This window comes from Cololabis saira, chromosome 14 (assembly GCF_033807715.1).
Source record: "Cololabis saira isolate AMF1-May2022 chromosome 14, fColSai1.1, whole genome shotgun sequence".
NCBI lineage: Eukaryota > Metazoa > Chordata > Actinopteri > Beloniformes > Belonidae > Cololabis > Cololabis saira.
The window spans coordinates 12317536-12335675 of NC_084600.1; the positions used below are offsets into that span (position 1 = coordinate 12317536).

At 41.1% G+C, this 18140-nt stretch overlaps 1 protein-coding gene across 4 annotated transcripts in view; it reads left to right on the top strand.

The window, feature by feature from the left end:
- LOC133459601 (clustered mitochondria protein homolog) overlaps positions 1 to 18140 on the top strand; it is a 32987-nt gene continuing 14847 nt past the window's right edge. Inside the window, exons 1-13 of one of the 4 annotated variants that reach the window (XM_061739714.1) lie at positions 1 to 248; positions 430 to 498; positions 2261 to 3580; positions 4768 to 4928; positions 5026 to 5215; positions 6690 to 6830; positions 7613 to 7743; positions 7826 to 7980; positions 12775 to 12900; positions 12981 to 13128; positions 14433 to 14525; positions 14648 to 14866; positions 17140 to 17312. In XM_061739714.1, the coding sequence (XP_061595698.1) occupies positions 2266 to 3580; positions 4768 to 4928; positions 5026 to 5215; positions 6690 to 6830; positions 7613 to 7743; positions 7826 to 7980; positions 12775 to 12900; positions 12981 to 13128; positions 14433 to 14525; positions 14648 to 14866; positions 17140 to 17312 (2852 nt within the window). In that variant the 5' untranslated portion in view covers positions 1 to 248; positions 430 to 498; positions 2261 to 2265. The remainder of the gene's footprint in view (positions 249 to 429; positions 499 to 2260; positions 3581 to 4767; positions 4929 to 5025; positions 5216 to 6689; positions 6831 to 7612; positions 7744 to 7825; positions 7981 to 12774; positions 12901 to 12980; positions 13129 to 14432; positions 14526 to 14647; positions 14867 to 17139; positions 17313 to 18140) is intronic. The other 3 variants (XM_061739716.1, XM_061739713.1, XM_061739715.1) reach the window with 3 other exon arrangements.

The following is an 18140-nucleotide window of genomic DNA, read 5'->3' on the forward strand; positions in this document are numbered from 1 at the left end:
CTCTCGCCTCCCATGAAGGGCAGACACTCAGTCTCTCTCCCAGGGTTTGGGGAAGGTTGTTGTGGCAAGCAAGGACAGAAGAGCCTCCGGCTGCAGGGGAGAAACCGGGGGAATTAACTGCTGTTTGATCCCAGCAAGATGGAAATCAGAAGATTTCAAAGAAGATGACAGACTGGCTGAAAAAGATTTCCTCCTAAAACACTGAATGGTAGGACACACAGATCAATACTGGCATGCATGAAACTGGTGTAAGTATTCTTGTGTGGGAGTATTATTGACTGGCTTTCTGCTGTGGTTATAATGTTCTTATGAGCCTGAATAAGGTCTGCTGCTCTTCCACCTGCTGTTGAGATTTGTAATGTTTGCTTCAACCTAAGTAGTTTTCTTTTTTCCAAAACTATCAGCATGCCTCTTTTATTTGTCTTCCAGGGCTCCCTGAAATCCAGCATCAGCCCATCTGATGGGATTTAGGCTGCAAGTTTGTCCAGCGTACGTAAGGTGACACCCCTGCAGGAACACTTCGTAATCGCACTGTCATCAGCTGTTGTTTAATGCTCTAAGCAGCTTGCATTTACTCACACAAAACAAACACACACACACATGTGACACAGTCCAAGCAGATTATTGCGAGCAGATCCAGTCCGACATAAAGGTGAAACCGTAGCAGGAAAAGTTGCTATGAAAGTTTTCAAGTGTTTCCTTCAGGCCATTGATTTGGTTTTTGTCCTAAGTGTTCTCGTAGGAGCGTAAGCCACAACTTCCAGTGATGTCACAGTGGGACAGCCACTCTCAGAAGTGCCTTTCTGCTTTACGGTTATAAGCGGAGATCTTTAGGAAGTCTCAGTTCAACTCCACAGGTTTTAGAGTTAATGATCACTGTTATTCTTTTGAGAAATTGTGCGAAAGAATCCACATTAATGCTTTCATCATATGGTAATCAAAGGGACATGAAAGAAACCAGACCGGTGCACCCCCTCCCCCTGAGCTCATTTAGGATTTAAACATTGTAATGCATCATGGGAGGCTTCATTTTGCTGAAGGGCTTTTCAGGCTAAATCAAGTCAGGGAGTCTACGGAGCAAATAAAGTCCAATAAAAATGTGAGCGTTGGAGCATTAATGGGAGAACCAAATGACCTTCTTCTGGTCAACTGTAATTTCTGCCCCGCATGTAGATGTCTGATAGAAGGTCAGTAAGACCTGCAGGAGAGTTACGTTTCCTTAAATGATGGATTTCTTTCCCCCCGTTCCTCTTCATGTTTCTACATTCAGCTTCAAGGTGAAACTATATCTAACTTATTTAGTCTTATTTCTGGATGCATTTCATTTGCCAGCTAATTAGAATTCATACCGAAATAGGGCTGTTCGATTTTGCCCAAAAATAAAATCTCAATTTTTTTCTCTCAAAATCCGATTTTCGATTACGATTACGATTACGATTATTTTGTGAATTGACAAAAGGCAAAGAGATGATTTCAAATATGCTGTTTTTTTATTGAACATTTGCCCCATTGGGCTTTCAGTGCAAACTTTGCTCTTATTAAACCAAAAATGAATGAATAAAGTGCAAAACTCTGTAAAATAAGTTGAAAAAAAGTTTTAAAAAATATAATAAAATATAAAGTTTTATCTCTGAAAAAAGAAATCAGCAAATCAGCACTTGCAAACATACAGTAAGTTATATTTCCAATTAAATAAAACAAGACATTTTCTAATTAAACTAAACTGGGTCTTTGCATGCTAAATAATAATGCAACCCATGAAGGAGGTAGAGGTGTGTAATGTCAGTCATTACATTTGCTATTCACATTTGCAAGTTTTTTGCAAGGAACACGAGCCGGTCTACCGCATCTGGCTGTAGGGATGCCCGGTGGCATGTTACAACGCCCCCTCCTACACTAAAGAGCCTCTCCCATGGGGCACTTGTCGCAGGTATTGAGAGGTATTTCCATCAATCATTAATATGGTATCAATCATTAATATGTGTGCAGACAAGGTAAAAAAAAAAAAAAAAAAAAGTGAAAAATCGATTTTACGATTTTCACGTTTTAACATCGTTCTAATTACATAATCGCGATTACGATTTAAAATCGATTAATCGAACAGCCCTATACCAAAATTATTTTTAAGGTCTAAAAACATCCCATAGGCTAAATGCTTGACTTCCTGATAGAAGAATACCTGTGTAACTACAATACACATATGTCTTTTGAGAAATAACAATTTTAACTGGGCATTTGTATTGCTGTTTTATGCTGAAAGGCACCATGGGAAACATCTTCCAGTGCTGCCTCACACTGTCAAAGTTCCTGAAGTGTCAGGATCCACCGGCTCTGGGCGGGGCCGAGCAATCCCCTCTCCTGTCCAGCGATGAGAGCGAATGCGAGTCCCCGAGCCCGCCCTACGCCTTGGAGGACGGGCCGCTGACCGTGTCCTCCGGCATAACCAACCCCGCCCTGGAACCAGAGCACTTCCTGTTTCCGGACATCATCCTGAGCAGCAACCCTGGAGGAGAGGTGACTCTGGTGGAGCCCATGGTGTGTCTGCTGGTGTCCGAGGAGGACGAGGGGCCGAAGCCGGGCGAGCCGGGGGTGGAACCGCAGGAGATGGGTTACGGGGAGGGGAGAGGCAGGAGCTACTCCGAGGTGGAGACCCAGACTGAAGCTGAGACTCACATCGGCATGGCGGTGCAGACTCAGACGGAGGCGCAGGCTGAAGTCCAGACCCAAACAGAGACTCTCAAGTGCAGTGATGAGACTGTGGAGTGGGACATGAGCACATTCACTAATACGGGCATTAACAATGAGATAGACGCCTGGGAAGAAGAAGTGAGACAGTTGGATGTGTTTTTAGAGGCACAACGAGAAAGACAAACATCACAAAATGAACAGAAAGAAAAGACAAACATGAGCTCTGCAGGCCGGGCCGATGTCGAGGGTTCAGCTGACGGGGTGCTGCGGGGAATTGTGGGAGAGAAAAGCAACACTTTAGGAAATCCATTTCTACAAATACAAAGCAATCCCCTTCAAGAGGAATTAAACCCAGATGAGGACGATATGTTTGGCTTGCAGGAGAGCGTTGTCACTGCTGAGATCCATCACCCTGCTCCGACACATCTGGAGGAAAACTCTGAACTCACTTCATCACTGCTGGACGAGCAGAAGCAGAGCAGCGTGGACGACCACATCACTACGCTGGAGCCACACAGGGTGACAAGACACAGCAGTGCAGGGATCATGAACCTAAACCCTGCTGGACGCTGCAAAGACATGGAACCACAGAGCAATGAGGACGGAGGACAGGCAGAGGAGACGTCCATACTGACGTCTGATGTAACCGTAAAGGACAACGATAATATCCAGGCAGATCAGATAGCTGATCTCTCCATTTTAAATACAGATCTTGTTCAGTGTTGGGAAAACTCACACCCGACGAAGAGGGATGGAGATTACAACACAACTGGTTTGCAGAAGGGTTTGGAGAAGGAAGCGTCCTCCCCGCTGGTGGAGGAGGAGGCCGAGAAGACGCAGATGACTCTGTTTTTAGTTGACAGACTGTTTCTGGCAGCACCACATGGCAAAGGTGTGTATGTTTTATTATGTCACAGCATAAACAAACGCAGTCAAAATACATAAGCGCTCTGCTTCGAAGGTGAAGATTAACAGACAAAAGCTTTTAAACATTCAAAGTGTCTGAATGACAGAAACCAAACAAGAAATCTGATCCTGGAATTAGAAATCTGCAGAGGTGTCAAGTAACAAAGTACAAATACTTCGTTACCTTACTTAAGTAGAAATTTTGGTTATCTATACTTCACTGGAGTAATTATTTTTCAGACGACTTTTTACTTTTACTCCTTACATTTTCACACAATTATCTGTACTTTTTACTCCTTACATTTTAAAAACAGCCTCGTTACTCTATTTCATTTCGGCCTTTAAAATAAAACTATCCAGTTAAATTGCTCCATCCGGATAGAGTGAATTTGGTTGTGGTTGTTTCAGATGTTCTTGTCCAGTTTTGTTCTTACATCCGTTCCCTCAGATTCCTGCAACTAAACTTGGATGTACATTCCAATAAAGGTTAGGATAAATGATAACATGCCTCTGAAGTTTGACTTTTTGCACCATTACAATACTTATAGGCAACTAGTCATCATATCTCCTGCTCTCTGAAACACATGTTAATGCTCAATAGTACACATATATGGTTCTTTAATATATTTGCATTATACTAAGATGCATTCATTTTCAATGGCTTTTGTCCTTAATGGCTTTTTTCCCCCTTACATTACTTTTACTTTTATACTTTAAGTAGTTTTGAAACCAGTACTTTTATACTTTTACTTGAGTAAAAAACTTGAGTTGATACTTCAACTTCTACAGGAGTATTTTTAAACTCTAGTATCTATACTCTACCTGAGTAATGAATGTGAATACTTTTGACACCTTTTGACAGTCAAAATATATATGTGGCAAGAAATATATGTATATGTTCCTATTATTATTTGGTATTTCACATCCATTGCAGTCATTTTTGTACAATATCAACTTTTTTGTTAACTGTGTTAAACTATACACCAACCCACTTCCACTCCAGCCATCCTACACATTCCGTCATGGTTTTTCTCGTCAGTTCAAAGATGCAGGAATGTTACCCGTGGGTCCTAAACTACAAAATGAAACTGTAATGACAACAGCGTGTCATCAGTCCCTCAGAATGCAGCCATCTTTTACCCTGACATCCATGTCTTGTGTCTCTGTCACCAGTGTCTCCGTGTCTGACTGTAGACATCCCTGAGGAAGATCTTCAACAGTTGCCTGACGATGAGGAAAGGAAACAGGCGAGCCTTCAAGACGTAGTTGACCTCCACGAGAGTGCGTTCACCGTCAGGATTCAGCCTCCAGGGACAGAGAGTTTTGAGCTTCAGGTTTCCCTACTGTCAACATTTGCTGAGAGATACTTCAGAGTGGTTTTCATGCGACTGAAGGTGAGCATTGGTCCTGGTGTTTGTCCCCCTCTCTCAGGTGTCAGGACAGATGCTGGTGGCTGAGCTGCAGCAGTTGCTCATGGACCATGAGCTCACGTGTCAGTGCACATGCTTCTCCCTGCAGCTGGGTAGTGCCACCCTGGACGGCCTTGCAGAGCTGAGCTCCATCCAGGGTGCCCAGGGCGTGCAGGGCGTGCAGGACGGCGTGCTGATCAAGGTGGTGGAAGGTAACTTACTCTTCTCTGTTTTTCAGTCTTTTTTTGTCTCTACAGTCAAAGTAGCACCAACCTTTGCTGGAGAAACTGTGGAGAGACTGCGTTCACTCTGAAACGTCTCATCTTTCAAAGGTTTCTCCAGCCAATGAACACAGTTTTATTTGTACGGATGTCAGGCACAATCTGAAAAAGTCCAAACCTGCACTTGCACATCCTCTAAACTAGCACCCTACAAGGCAGGAAGTATTACGTCTGACATGTTTATTCCACTATCAAATATCAAGCCACAAATGGCCCTTTTGCACTAGTACTTACTTAGCCCGACTCAGCTCGTCACGCCTCTACCCGCCTCCACCCGTTTTGTCCCCCGTTTTTCCACCCCCAGGTGAGAAGTGGGCAGGTTGGGGTGAAGCTGCTGTGACGTACTCGATTGCGCAACCGCTTTGTTCGTGTCGGCGCTGATGAGAAATCAGCTGGAGCCGCGAGCGGCTGAGAGTAAAACAGCCCGTCTACATCCCTTTTTTAATTCTCTCGTCAGCCACCAGGTTTATGAACATCTGCACCTCAGAGTTGGATCACCAAACAGACGTTTGTGCTGTATAATAAAATCGCCGCGAGTCGCCTCGCGCTGACTCCCGCTTCCTGATTCAAACGTCTGACGGCCTCGCCCCCCGACCAATCAGTGGTGTGGAGGGTGGTGACGTCAGAAATAGTCCCGGCTCAGCCCGGTTAGAACCTCGCCAGAATGGTTACAGAAAAAGAATCGGCTTGGAGCGGCTCTACCCGCCTCAGCCCGTAGTGCAAAGACGGGGCCGTGGCGGGTAGAACCGAGCTGTACAGCCGCCCGGATGAGCCGTCCAGTGTGATGTGGATCTACGAGCCGTTCAGATTCTGCTCCTGTCGTTACGTAACGACGGGAGCGATGCATGAAACCACGCCCACAACTAACTCCGCCAGTCGGAGCTTCCACCATTTTTTCGTAGCGGTGTATCGCGTCATTCGCGTCAGGCAGCCAATCAGCACAGAGCCTCATTATCATAGCCCCGCCCACTCAGAATCCCACATACATAATGAGGTTAGAGAATGGGAAGATAAAGACATGGCTCAGAGGCTGAATTTATCATTTATTTAGCAAAAACAATCAAAAGCATCCCACATACATAATGAGGTTAGAGAATGGGAAGATAAAGACATGGCTCAGAGGCTGAATTTATCATTTATTTAGCAAAAACAATCAAAAGCTTGTTTTTAAGACATTGAAGGCCTGTTTAAAATAGGTATTAGATGCCATAGTAGGTCCCCTTTAAGGAGATCTTTCCATCACATCAATATGTGGCTGTTGTAATGAACACGAGACCAGAATGACTGACTTGTAAAGGCTGGTTCTGATCTCCAGCTTTGTTTGGATTTATGCCCCGCATGTATGTTATTAAATCATCATGAGTACTTCCCAAGGTTGTTCTGAGCATAGATGTTGTTGTTTCAGATGCATACTCGGTGCGTGACGCTCGGCTTCATCTCCGACATGTACGTGAGCTCCTACGGAGCCTGGACCCTACTGATGCGTACAACGGCGTGAACGGCAGCTCGCTGTCATACCTGTCCTTGTATACCAGAGGCCCCAAGGGTAACGTCAGTTTCTCACACCACTTCTACATGCATGGTCTGAGATAGTCTTGAAGAAAGGTTTTTGCATGAACACTATGCTTTCAGAATAAACCAGGAACCTTCATGCACATGGTCTGGGAATGACAACCTGTTGCAAACGTCTGCTGGCAACAGGTTGCAACTGCATTATCCTCGATAACAGTACAGAATATTCCAATAAACCCTCAAACACTTATTTTAAATAATTTATCAACAATCAATACTTCACTATGTCAGAAACGAATTTTGCTTGCTGGCCTAACAGCAGCAAAAAAGATAATAGCAGTAAGATGGAAACCACCACACACACTTAACATCTCCCATTGGTATTTGACCTTCCTTGAAATTATCTACCTGGAAATATCTACAGCCCCAATCCATAATGCAAAACAAAAAAAATATTTTATTTTGGTTTATGGAAGCAGATAAAATGAAGTCCAAACTCGAAAGATGTATTTAAAATTGACATAGATTACCTTTTGCAGCTATCCTTGTCCAGTTTTTGATATTATTATGTTTTGCCTTTGTTTTATTTTGTCCTTTGTTCTATTATCTTTGTAGTATCTGTTTTCTGCATTATCCTTTTTTTTTTTACTGTTTTTAGGTCCAAAGGGTGGGTTTGGAAGGGGCTGAGAATGTGTTAATGCTTGTTTAAAATCATTGTGGATGCCACCTTTAATAAGAAAATCATGAAAAATAAATAAAAACATTTGATCACAAAAAAAGAAAGCTTTTTGCCTCTCGACCCCGTCACCCCATCAGATGGTGAAAGTCTGGGAAAGAAGCGAGCCTGTGAAAAGGAGTGGGTGGACTGCAGCCTTCCAGAGTACGTCCTCCCTGGGAGTAAGGAGCGGCCGCTGATGCCTCTGCAGCCCGTCAGAGATGACTGGACGGTGAGATATCGGCTTGTGGTTAAATATATCTTAATCTATGGAACATGCCAGCCTTTATAGTGAAAGCAGAGTGGATTTACAGCCTTTACAGTGTTTACGGGTCCTGAGCCTGAGCAGCTGGAACCCCCCTCCGGGAAACAGGAAGATGCACGGGGACCTGCTGTACATCAATGTCATGACTCTGGAGGACAAAGAGCTCAACATCACATCCTCCACGCGGGGTTTCTACCTCAACCAGTGAGTGTTTGGCTGTTCAGCCATCTGTAGGTTTAAATAAGGATGACATAAACCTGAACGCACACTTTCTGTTGAGATTCAACATCTTGAAAAATGGTTTGGTTTTATAAGTTATCAGTTTCCTTTTAGTAATGTATCCAATCTTGACACCTATAATGGATTTTGTGGCGTAATAAAGGTTAAATTATAATCACTGCAGTGATACTTCACCTCTTAAAGGCTGAAATGGTCATGTTTGCATTTGAAGATAAAAAGTCTGCTGAATCTCGAGAGCTGAAGGATAAATGCTAACACTTTCTTGTCTTTCTTTTGTAACTATCCAGGCTTCAAAACCTTTCCAGTTTGACACATTTTGATGTATTTCTGACTCGTCTTGATAATGTACAATAACCAACAATGTCAAAGAAAGAAAATGATTTTAAGAAACATGACAAAGAAAAAGAAGAAAAAAGAATTCAAAGTTTGAAATAACCCATTTAAAGCGGTGCACAGGGCTGTTTAACTGCTCGCACCTGAGCTTTGGTGCCCTCAACGTCTATCCGTGGACACTTCCAAATGCTTGCACAAAAAAGAAGCAGTCCACCTCTGCCCTGACGGGGATGAGGAGGTGTCAAAAGTATTCACATTCGTTACTCAGGTAGAAGTATAGATACTAGAGTTTAAAAATACTCCTGTAGAAGTTGAAGTATCAACTCAAGTTGTTTACTCAAGTAAAAGTATAAAAGTACTGGTTTCAAAACTACTTAAAGTATAAAAGTAAAAATAATGTAAGGGGGAAAAAAGCCATTAAGGACAAAAGCCATTGAAAATGAATGCATCTTAGTATAATGCACATATATTAAAGAACCATATATGTGTACTATTGAGCATTAACTTGGAATGTACATCCAAGTTTAGTTGCAGGAATCTGAGGGAACGGATGTAAGAACAAAACTGGACAAGAACATCTGAAACAACCACAACCAAATTCACTCTATCCGGATGGAGCAATTTAACTGGATAGTTTTTTTTTTTAAAGGCCGAAATGAAATAGAGTAACAAGGCTGTTTTTAAAATGTAAGGAGTAAAAAGTACAGATAATTGTGTGAAAATGTAAGGAGTAAAAGTAAAAAGTCGTCTGAAAAATAATTACTCCAGTGAAGTATAGATAACCAAAATTTCTACTTAAGTAAGGTAACGAAGTATTTGTACTCTGCTGACGGGATGGAAACAAATCCACGAGGTTTAGAGACCTAACATACAGAGACATTTCGGTGGCATCTAAAGTGACACCAATGCCTCCAATAATCTAAGATGGAAGAACTCTTGAACCACCGATAGACCGCCCGAGGGCTCTGAACTGTTTGAATCATTTTCTTTGTCATGTTTGATTAAAAAAACACTTTACAGTTACTGCAGTCCCTGGAGATGGGGGTATACTCTCCATGTAAGCCCTTTTAGTAAGCAGCCTGTACAGTAAATGGTAAACACCTGAGTAATTGTACATTTGTACATTTTTCATTTGTCAGTTTAATTTAATTTTGATTTTTACCCCCTTAACGGCAGAGGTGGAAAAAGTACAAAAATATTGTACTTAAGTAAAAGTACAAATTTTCTGCTTGAAAATTACTTAAGTAAAAGTAAAAAGTACCCATTAAGAAAATTACTTAAGTAAAAGTAAAAAGTACCCATTAAGAAAATTACTTAAGTAAAAGTATAAAAGTACCTCAACTTAAATATAATAAAGTACAAAAAGTACATGGGTTAAAATGTACTTAAGTACAAAAGTAAAAAGTAAAAAGTACAAAGTACAAAGTACAAAATTCAAAGTACAAAATTATTTTCAAAAGGATTGCAAAGAAATGAAGAATCCAAGAATTTGCTTACAACTCTAAATAATGGTGATATTATTCTGACCCCTTTAGCGTTTGTTTCCATTACCCCATTTTAATTTCTCCCTTTGCTCATCACTGCTGCTGTACCCCATTGGCCCCGCTGACAGGTCAACCCCCAGCCTGTAGTATGCAGTGACAACATTAAGCAACCCCAGCTGAAGGAGGATGAGACTTTTGAACTTTTAAATGCCAAAACCACCTTAGAAGGGGTGGAATCAAAGAATGGTGCGCATGGACACGCGTCGGCTGCCGCTCAAGGCTGATTTATGGTTCCGCGTTACACCAACGCAGGGCCCGTACCCTACGGCGAGGCTCTGCGTCGATTTAACGCGGAGCCATAATTCAGGCTTCAGTACTCGACGCGACGGCGGTTCCTCCGGCCTTCCAGCCCGCCTCTGCGGCGCAACTCTCCCGGGAGCTGCGGCTCCTTCTCGGTATATTCACGCGCCCCCCTTCCTTCCTGTCCGCCTCATGGTTCCGCGTTAAATCGACGCACACCTTACGCCGTAGGCTACGGCGTAGAGTGTGCGTCGCCGCGTACCCTACGCTGTAGCTCTGCGCCGGTGTAACGCGGAACCATAAATCATCCCCCGCTGTGCTGTTCTTTCATTTGTAGCGAGTAACGACGTGTCCAATTTTAAATGTAGCGGATTAAAAGTACGATTATTTCCTTGAAAATGTAACGAAGTAAAAGTAAAAGTACAGAAAAATGAAAGTATCAATAAAAGTACAAATTCTCAAAAATCTTACTTAAGTAAAATAACAAAGTACTTGTAGTTCGTTACTTTACACCACTGCTTAACGGTTAATTACACTAGATGCACTGTAGCTTTATCCATGACCGTCTGCCTGGACTGTCCAGCCCAGCCTAGATATGCTATCCTAACCAGTCTAACCACAGACGGCAACAAGGACTAGCCAATTAGAAGCAGCGTGAGGGTCGGTCATGCCCTCGCCTCGTACACGGTACACACCAGAAGTGGAAACCCAAATGTTGACTGAAATAAGCAGGTTTTTTTTTTATTTACTGTATTTTCTGGACTATAAACCGCTACTTTTTTCATTAGTTTTGAACCATGCAGCTTATACAAAGGTGCGGCTATTCTTTGGATTTTTCTTCCACCGCTCGGGGCGCTCTAACCGGAATTAGAATCAAAACTAAGACAAAATAAATGCAAAGAAGAATACGCTACTTCTTCTTTAGCAGATAGAAGTAGGTAGAAGCAGATTTCAAACAGATAAATAGATAAATAAATACCGGTTATTTTCTCTTGGTTCTGTCCGGTTTTAATCAGCAAAGTTGCTGCCGTGTTAAAAGACACTGTTAGGAAAGAATCTATTTAGGTACAAACATGTACATCATTTACAGTTCAAAATCCTTCTGTACATGTAGTAAATATCTAATCTAACAACATAAATATCTGTGGCTTGCATATCTTTTTTTTTAAATAGAGTGGACGCGGCTTATATGTAGGTGCGGCTTATAGTCCAATAAATACGGTAACCTTTATTTAACCAGGAAAAGAAACCCATTGAGATTAAAAATCTCTTTTGCAAGGGTGTCCTGGCCAAGAGGCAGCACAAGATTTCAGATATTGAAATTTACAAAGGTATGATGTGAAATATTAAAATCATATAAAATCAAATGAAACAAAAAATGGAAATAAAACAAAAATAAATGGAAATCATTTAAAACAGTTACAAATCAGAGATGCTGTCTCAAGTGCACTCATTCTAGACTTAAAATCACTCAGTGGAATAAGTTCTGTTATTTCTAGATCCTTTTGAAGTTTGTTCCATGTATAAGGGGCAGAGTATGTGAATGCTCTTTTTCCTTGCTCTGTGCGCACACATGGAACAGAAAGCAATGATGATCACTAGAGCGTAGTCTATAACAATCAACATTCCTCAGTGTAATTGGGTCACTGATGTAGGGTGGCAGTAGTCCAAGTGTTGCTTTGTATATAAAGGTTTACCAGTGACACAACCCCCTGGTGGACAGTGACGGCCAGCCGACTCGGGAATATACTTCACAGTGATATACATACAGTACTCGAGTTGTAAAAAAAAATCAGGGGGGATGGTGGATTTTATCATATGGGGACAAATAATTTGTGCTGATTACAAATAATATAATATATTACAAATAATAGCACTGACCAAAACACAGACACAAATGCAGAAATACTGCAGGAATGACATAGCAGCAGTTAAATGCAGCCTTCTGTAAGCTTTAAATATCCACTGGGCTTACATCAAATACATCAAAACACAACAATAAAAAACAGTTTTCTGAACTTATCAATATGACTCTGTCCTTCACAGGATAAGTAAAATGGATCACTGCAAAAACTCAAAATCTTAACAAGAATATTTGTCTTATTTCTAGTTAAAATGTCTCATTTTAGTAAAAAAAATCTCATTACACTTAAAACAAGACTCATCACTGGGAAAAAACAACAATTTTCTCCTGTTTCAAGTAGATTTTCACTTAAAATAAGTAGAAAAATCTGCATGTGGAACAAGATTGTTTTGCTTGTAATGAGAAGATAAGTCTTGTCCCACTGGCAGATTTTTCTACTTATTTAAAGTGAAAATTTACTTGAAACAGGTGAAAATTGTCAAATAAGTTATTTTTCTGGTGTTATTTTTCTGGTGATGACTTTAAATGTTGAAATAGCAGTAAAACCACATTCATTGATGAAATGACATAAGGGATGGAAAGGGGGGATGATTTTGACCGTTTTTATTTCAGGGGGGATGCCATCCCCCCTCATCCTCCCTCAACTCGAGTACTGTATATATATACTCTGTGTACCCTGCACTCCACCAGTGGACCAAACGGATTTCAATTATCTGAATGTCGCCTGTAGGCGCTTCACAGTGAAACTTCTACTCCACTAATCTCCAACTGTTCCAGGTCGACGGCCTTCAACTTCAACCCCAAACCCGCCGTTCCCAAAATCCTCTGTCACTCTCTCGTGGAGCTGCTGAGTCAGGTCAGCCCTGCGTTCAAGAAAAACTTTAACACCCTGCAGAAGAGAAGGTAGGCAAACTGTCTATCGTCAGATTTGCTGATACTGTATCGCCGGAACCTGAGGACGTGTTATATCTGCTGCGACCCAGAGTTCAGCTGCACCCTTACGAGCGGGTCCCAGCCCCGTTCCAGGTCTTCACCTGGATCGCCCCTCATGGAGACCACACCCTGGACTGGGTCAGAGCCGAGGAGACTCACACCAGCTACATGGGCCAGGACGAGCACACAGCCGGGCAGGTTGGGGTTATTCATAATACGGGTCTATGGCTACCATCTTTTACTTAAAGCAGCACTATGTAACTTTTCCACCTTAATATCATATTTCATCATCATCATTGTGATGGTACATCAACTTCCAACAGGTTTAATGAACCTCTGTCATGGTCTGAGGGGGTCTGTATCACCTTCACTGGCACTATGTAACTTTGAGGAGCATGGTAGGAACCCTGCCACACTAAAAAACTACAAATCTTTACGGCTTTGACTGCTTTACGGCATACGTCACTTCCCCCTCCTTCCTGATTCGCAGTCGAGACGAAAATGGGCGGGGCGTGGAGCGCAGAGCTCCGCAGAAGCTGGTAACCCGTTGCTGTGTTGTGGCTGCAGCAGCTCCACACAACAGACGTGGGGAAAAGATCGCTAATGGTTTAACTTTTCACCACTTTCCTGCTCGGAGGCAGAACCACGGAGGCCGAGTATCTGAGATAACGAAGAGTCGTCGGCTCGGTTGGATCGCGGCTGTAACGACCAAACATAACCTTCCACACAGTATCACAAACAAACACTCACACAGACCGGTGTCGGATCAAAACACGGGTTTTATTCCCCACTTCGCCAGCTAAACGCAGTTGCTGGCCAGCTCTCTGCGGTGCAATTAACCCCAATCTTCAGATAAAACTAGTTTGTTGAGGAAAAAATATTAACTCTATTTGTAGCTGCAGAGGAAAACAATAATCTCACGAGGAAAACAAAAATATTGCTCACGCGTAATACAAATTAATACAAAACATGTACTGTATGTTGTACTATTATACAAATTTATTGAAACACATGGCGAGTCAAACATTTACCAAAGCAGCTGCCAAACACTCCTAAACAAGGTAGTAAGACGTGGGTTCTGCAGAACTGCGGCAGTAAATCCTCATCGGAGCTCCACTCTTTGATAGGGATTTGATATGGATCCAAACCGTTAATAATCATTATTTTCTCCATATACCGCTCCCTGGCTTCCTTGTTTAAGGTATCCCGGTAAATTCCAGTTCCTTTCCAGCAGTTTAACATCTTTTATTTTGCGTTCCGTCTGTTCACTTGGTGAAACAGAAAAGCGTCCCGTGTTTCTCTCAAAACAAATGCACGCGACGGGGACAGGATCTTTCCGGCAGTACGCGCTGGTGCTCATGGGAAATGTAGTGTTCTTTCTGGTAAAGCACTACCGCTTTTGTCCAAAGGAGCCCCCAAACTCAACAAAAGCTGAAAGTTACATTGTGCTGCTTTAACTTTTGCATGTTAGGCTGAAGTTTGTGTTTGTGTTGGGAGCTCAGAGTCGGGACTGGAATGAGGAGTTGCAGGCCTGCAGAGAACTCCCCAGAAACTCCCTGCAGGAGCGACTGCACAGACAGAGGAGCATATTCAAGGTAGGACCAAAGGATTTCCAGTTTCTGCCCTCATTCAAAGTCCATGATGCAGACTTATACCACCTCTGCTTTCAGCCTCTGGATAGAACATCTGTGAAGTCTCTTCTTTGCTTCCCCTGCAGACCAACAGTGACTTTGTTGCTGCAGCAGCGCAAGGTGCCGTGGCCGTGATTGACGGAAACGTCGTGCCGTTAAATCCGGGGGAGCCCCCTCATCTGCACATGTTCATGTGGAGCAACCTGTTCTTCAGCCAGGGGTTCGACATGTCTGACCACTACAGATCCCTGGGGGGCAACACGGCGGCTCACGCTGCTGCCACGTGTGACCTGAGGGGCGTGCAGGTAAAGACCCTCACACACTCCTCAATTCAATTCAATTCAATTCAATTCAATTCAATTCAATTCAATTCAAGATTAATATTATGGAAATAAACATGTTATATACAGTATATGTATGTATATGGATATATAGAGATAAATTATACATACAGTATTTATGTATGGGTATATCTCTGTTAATATATATGGATATATAGTTATATGTAGATATGTTGATAAATGGATGTACCGATATAGATATATATATATATATATATATATATATATATATATATATATATATATATATATATATATATATATATATATATATATATATATATATATATATATACATACTTTATTTAGTTTATTTTTTTTACTTTTTTGTATTGTTCTTTTTTAATATGCATATTCGAAATAAAGCTCAATAATAATAATACAATAATAATAATTCAATTAAATTTATTTGTAGTGTCAAATCATAACAAATGTCATCTCATGACGCTTCATGACACGAAAAACAGAGATAAAAGTGATCAGATATCACACATCATAAAATAATGTATAAAAACATAAGTGTCAGTAAAAGATCAGCATCAGTAATAAAAGTGATCAGATATCACACATCATAAAATAAAACACAAGCATCAGAAAACATCAGCATCAGAGAAAAAGAAGAACAGCAAAACATTAAAAAAAAAACACAGTAACATCAGGCTAGCTGATTCATAGGATTTTTTTGTAGAGGAAGGTTTTAAGCCTCCTCTTAAAGGCAGAGAGTGTGTCCGCCTCTCGGACCAAGACTGGAAGATTATTCCAGAGTTTAGGGGCCTGAAATTTGAAGGCTCTGCCTCCCATTCTGCCATTGGAGACTGTAGGAAGTATCTTGCATTCTGTGAGCGCAGAAATGTAGCAGGATAGTAGGGAACTATGAGTTCTTGGAGGTAGGATGGAGCCTGACCATTCAAGGCTTTATAGCTGAGGAGGACTTTAAACTCTATTCTGGCTTTACAGGGAGCCAGTGTAAGGAAGCTAATATTGTGGTGATATGGTCTCTTTTCCCAGTTCTTGTTAGCACACCAGCGGCGGAATTCTGTACCAGCTGGAGAGACTTTAGCGTCTTGCTGGTTCAGCCTGATAACAAGGAGTTACAGTAATCTAACCTTGACGTGACAAATGCACAGAGCTGGGTAGTAACGAGTTACATTTACTCCTTTACATTTACTTGAGTAAGTTTTGGGAAATTTTGTACTTTTAGGAGTAGTTTTGAATCACTATACTTTTTACTTTTACTTGAGTAGATTTGTGAAGAAGAAACTGTTACTCTTACTCCGCTACATTAGGCTACGTTGAGCTGTTACTTTTCTTTTATCCCTTTTATCCGCGTACGGGTCAATGTCATGACATTACTGGGTGATTATTTGGGAAAAATGTTTGTTTTTGCATGTTTTGTCACATTTACACAGACTCAAACACACACAGAGTTTCTATGAGTTCATGGGCTTGTTCTAGTTCTGCCTGGTTAAAAAAGAAAAGTACAAAGGCTTGAAATTTTGTGCTACTTGTGCTTAATGTATTATTTTATTCTGTTATTATTTTATTTATTTTATTATTTATTAAATACTTGAATTTACTTTAAGATTAATTTAATTTAAGCTATTTTTTATTTATTATTAATTTGAATCTATTTTATTGATTTAATTTGCCTGAAGATGATTATTTTGTACTTTTGTCTGTTTGAATGCTTGTGTTAAAAAAATAAATCAGACGTTACTCAACAGTTACTCAGTACTTGAGTAGTTTTTTCACCAAGTACTTTTTTACTTTTACTCAAGTAATTATTTGGATGACTACTTTTTACTTCTACTTGAGACATATTATTCTGAAGTAACAGTACTTTTACTTGAGTACAATTTTTGGCTACTCTACCCACCTCTGCAAATGCATGTACTATTTTTCAGCATCTTTCTGTGACAGGATGTGTCTGATTTTGGCAATATTACGTAGATGAAAATAGGCAGTTCTTGAATTTTGCTTGATGTTGGATTTAAAGGACATATCCTGATGGAATATGACCCCCAGATTCTTTACAGTGGTGCTAGAGGCCAGAGTAAAGCCGTCCAGAGTAGGTGTACTACCCAAAAATTTCTAGGGTGTTCTGGGTCGACCACAAACATTTCAGTCTTGTCTGAGTTCAGTAATAGAAAATGACAGGTCATCCAGGTCTTTACGTCCTTGAGGCAAGCCTAATGTTGTTGAGCTCAACACGTGACGGCCGTGTCGTTACGCTGCAGGCATATACATCTGTGGACACGGAGGGGCTCCACACGCTGGGGACTGCGGTGGTGGACTACCGGGGTGTCCGTGTCATCGCTCAGACCGTCGTTCCTGGGATACTAGAGAAGAATCATGAACAAATAGTGTACGGCTCTAATGACAATGGGAAAACTGTCTTCACACACCCCAGGTGAGGCATTCGCTCGCAGGAAGCCATGACATTTGATCTCTGTAGGCAGTACTGGAGTTGAGGGGGGATGAGGGGGGATGGCATCCCCCCTGAAATAAAGACGGTCCAAATCATCCCCCCTGTAAAACTGCCATCCCCCCTTTCCATCCCTTATGTAATTTCATCAATGAATGTGGTTTTACTGCTATTTCAACATTTAGAGTCATCACCAGAAATATAACACCAGAAAAATAACTTATTTGACAATTTTCACCTGTTTCAAGTAAATTTTCACTTGAAATAAGTAGGAAAATCTGCCAGTGGGACAAGATTTACCTTCTTATTACAAGCTAATCTTGTTCCACTGGCAGATTTTTCTAATTATTTCAAGTGAAAATCTACTTGAAACAGGCGGAAATTGTTGTTTTTTCCAGTGATGAGTCTTGTTTTAAGTGTAATAAGATTTTTTTACTAAAATGAGACATTTTAACTAGAAATAAGACAAATATTCTTGCTAAGATTTTGAGTTTTTGCAGTGATCCATGTTACTTATCCTGTGAAGGACAGAATCATATTGATAAGTTCAGAAAATTGTTTTTTATTGTTGTGTTTTGATGTATTTGATGTAAGCCCAGTGGATATTTAAAGCTTACAGAAGGCTGCATTTAACTGCTGCTATGTCATTCCTGCAGTATTTCTGCAGGTGTTTTGGTCAGTGCTATTATTTGTAATATATTATATTATTTGTAATCAGCACAAATTATCTGTCCCCATATGATAAAATCCACCATCACCCCTGATTTGTTTTTACAACTCGAGTACTGTCCGTAGGAGTCTGTCAGGTAGAGG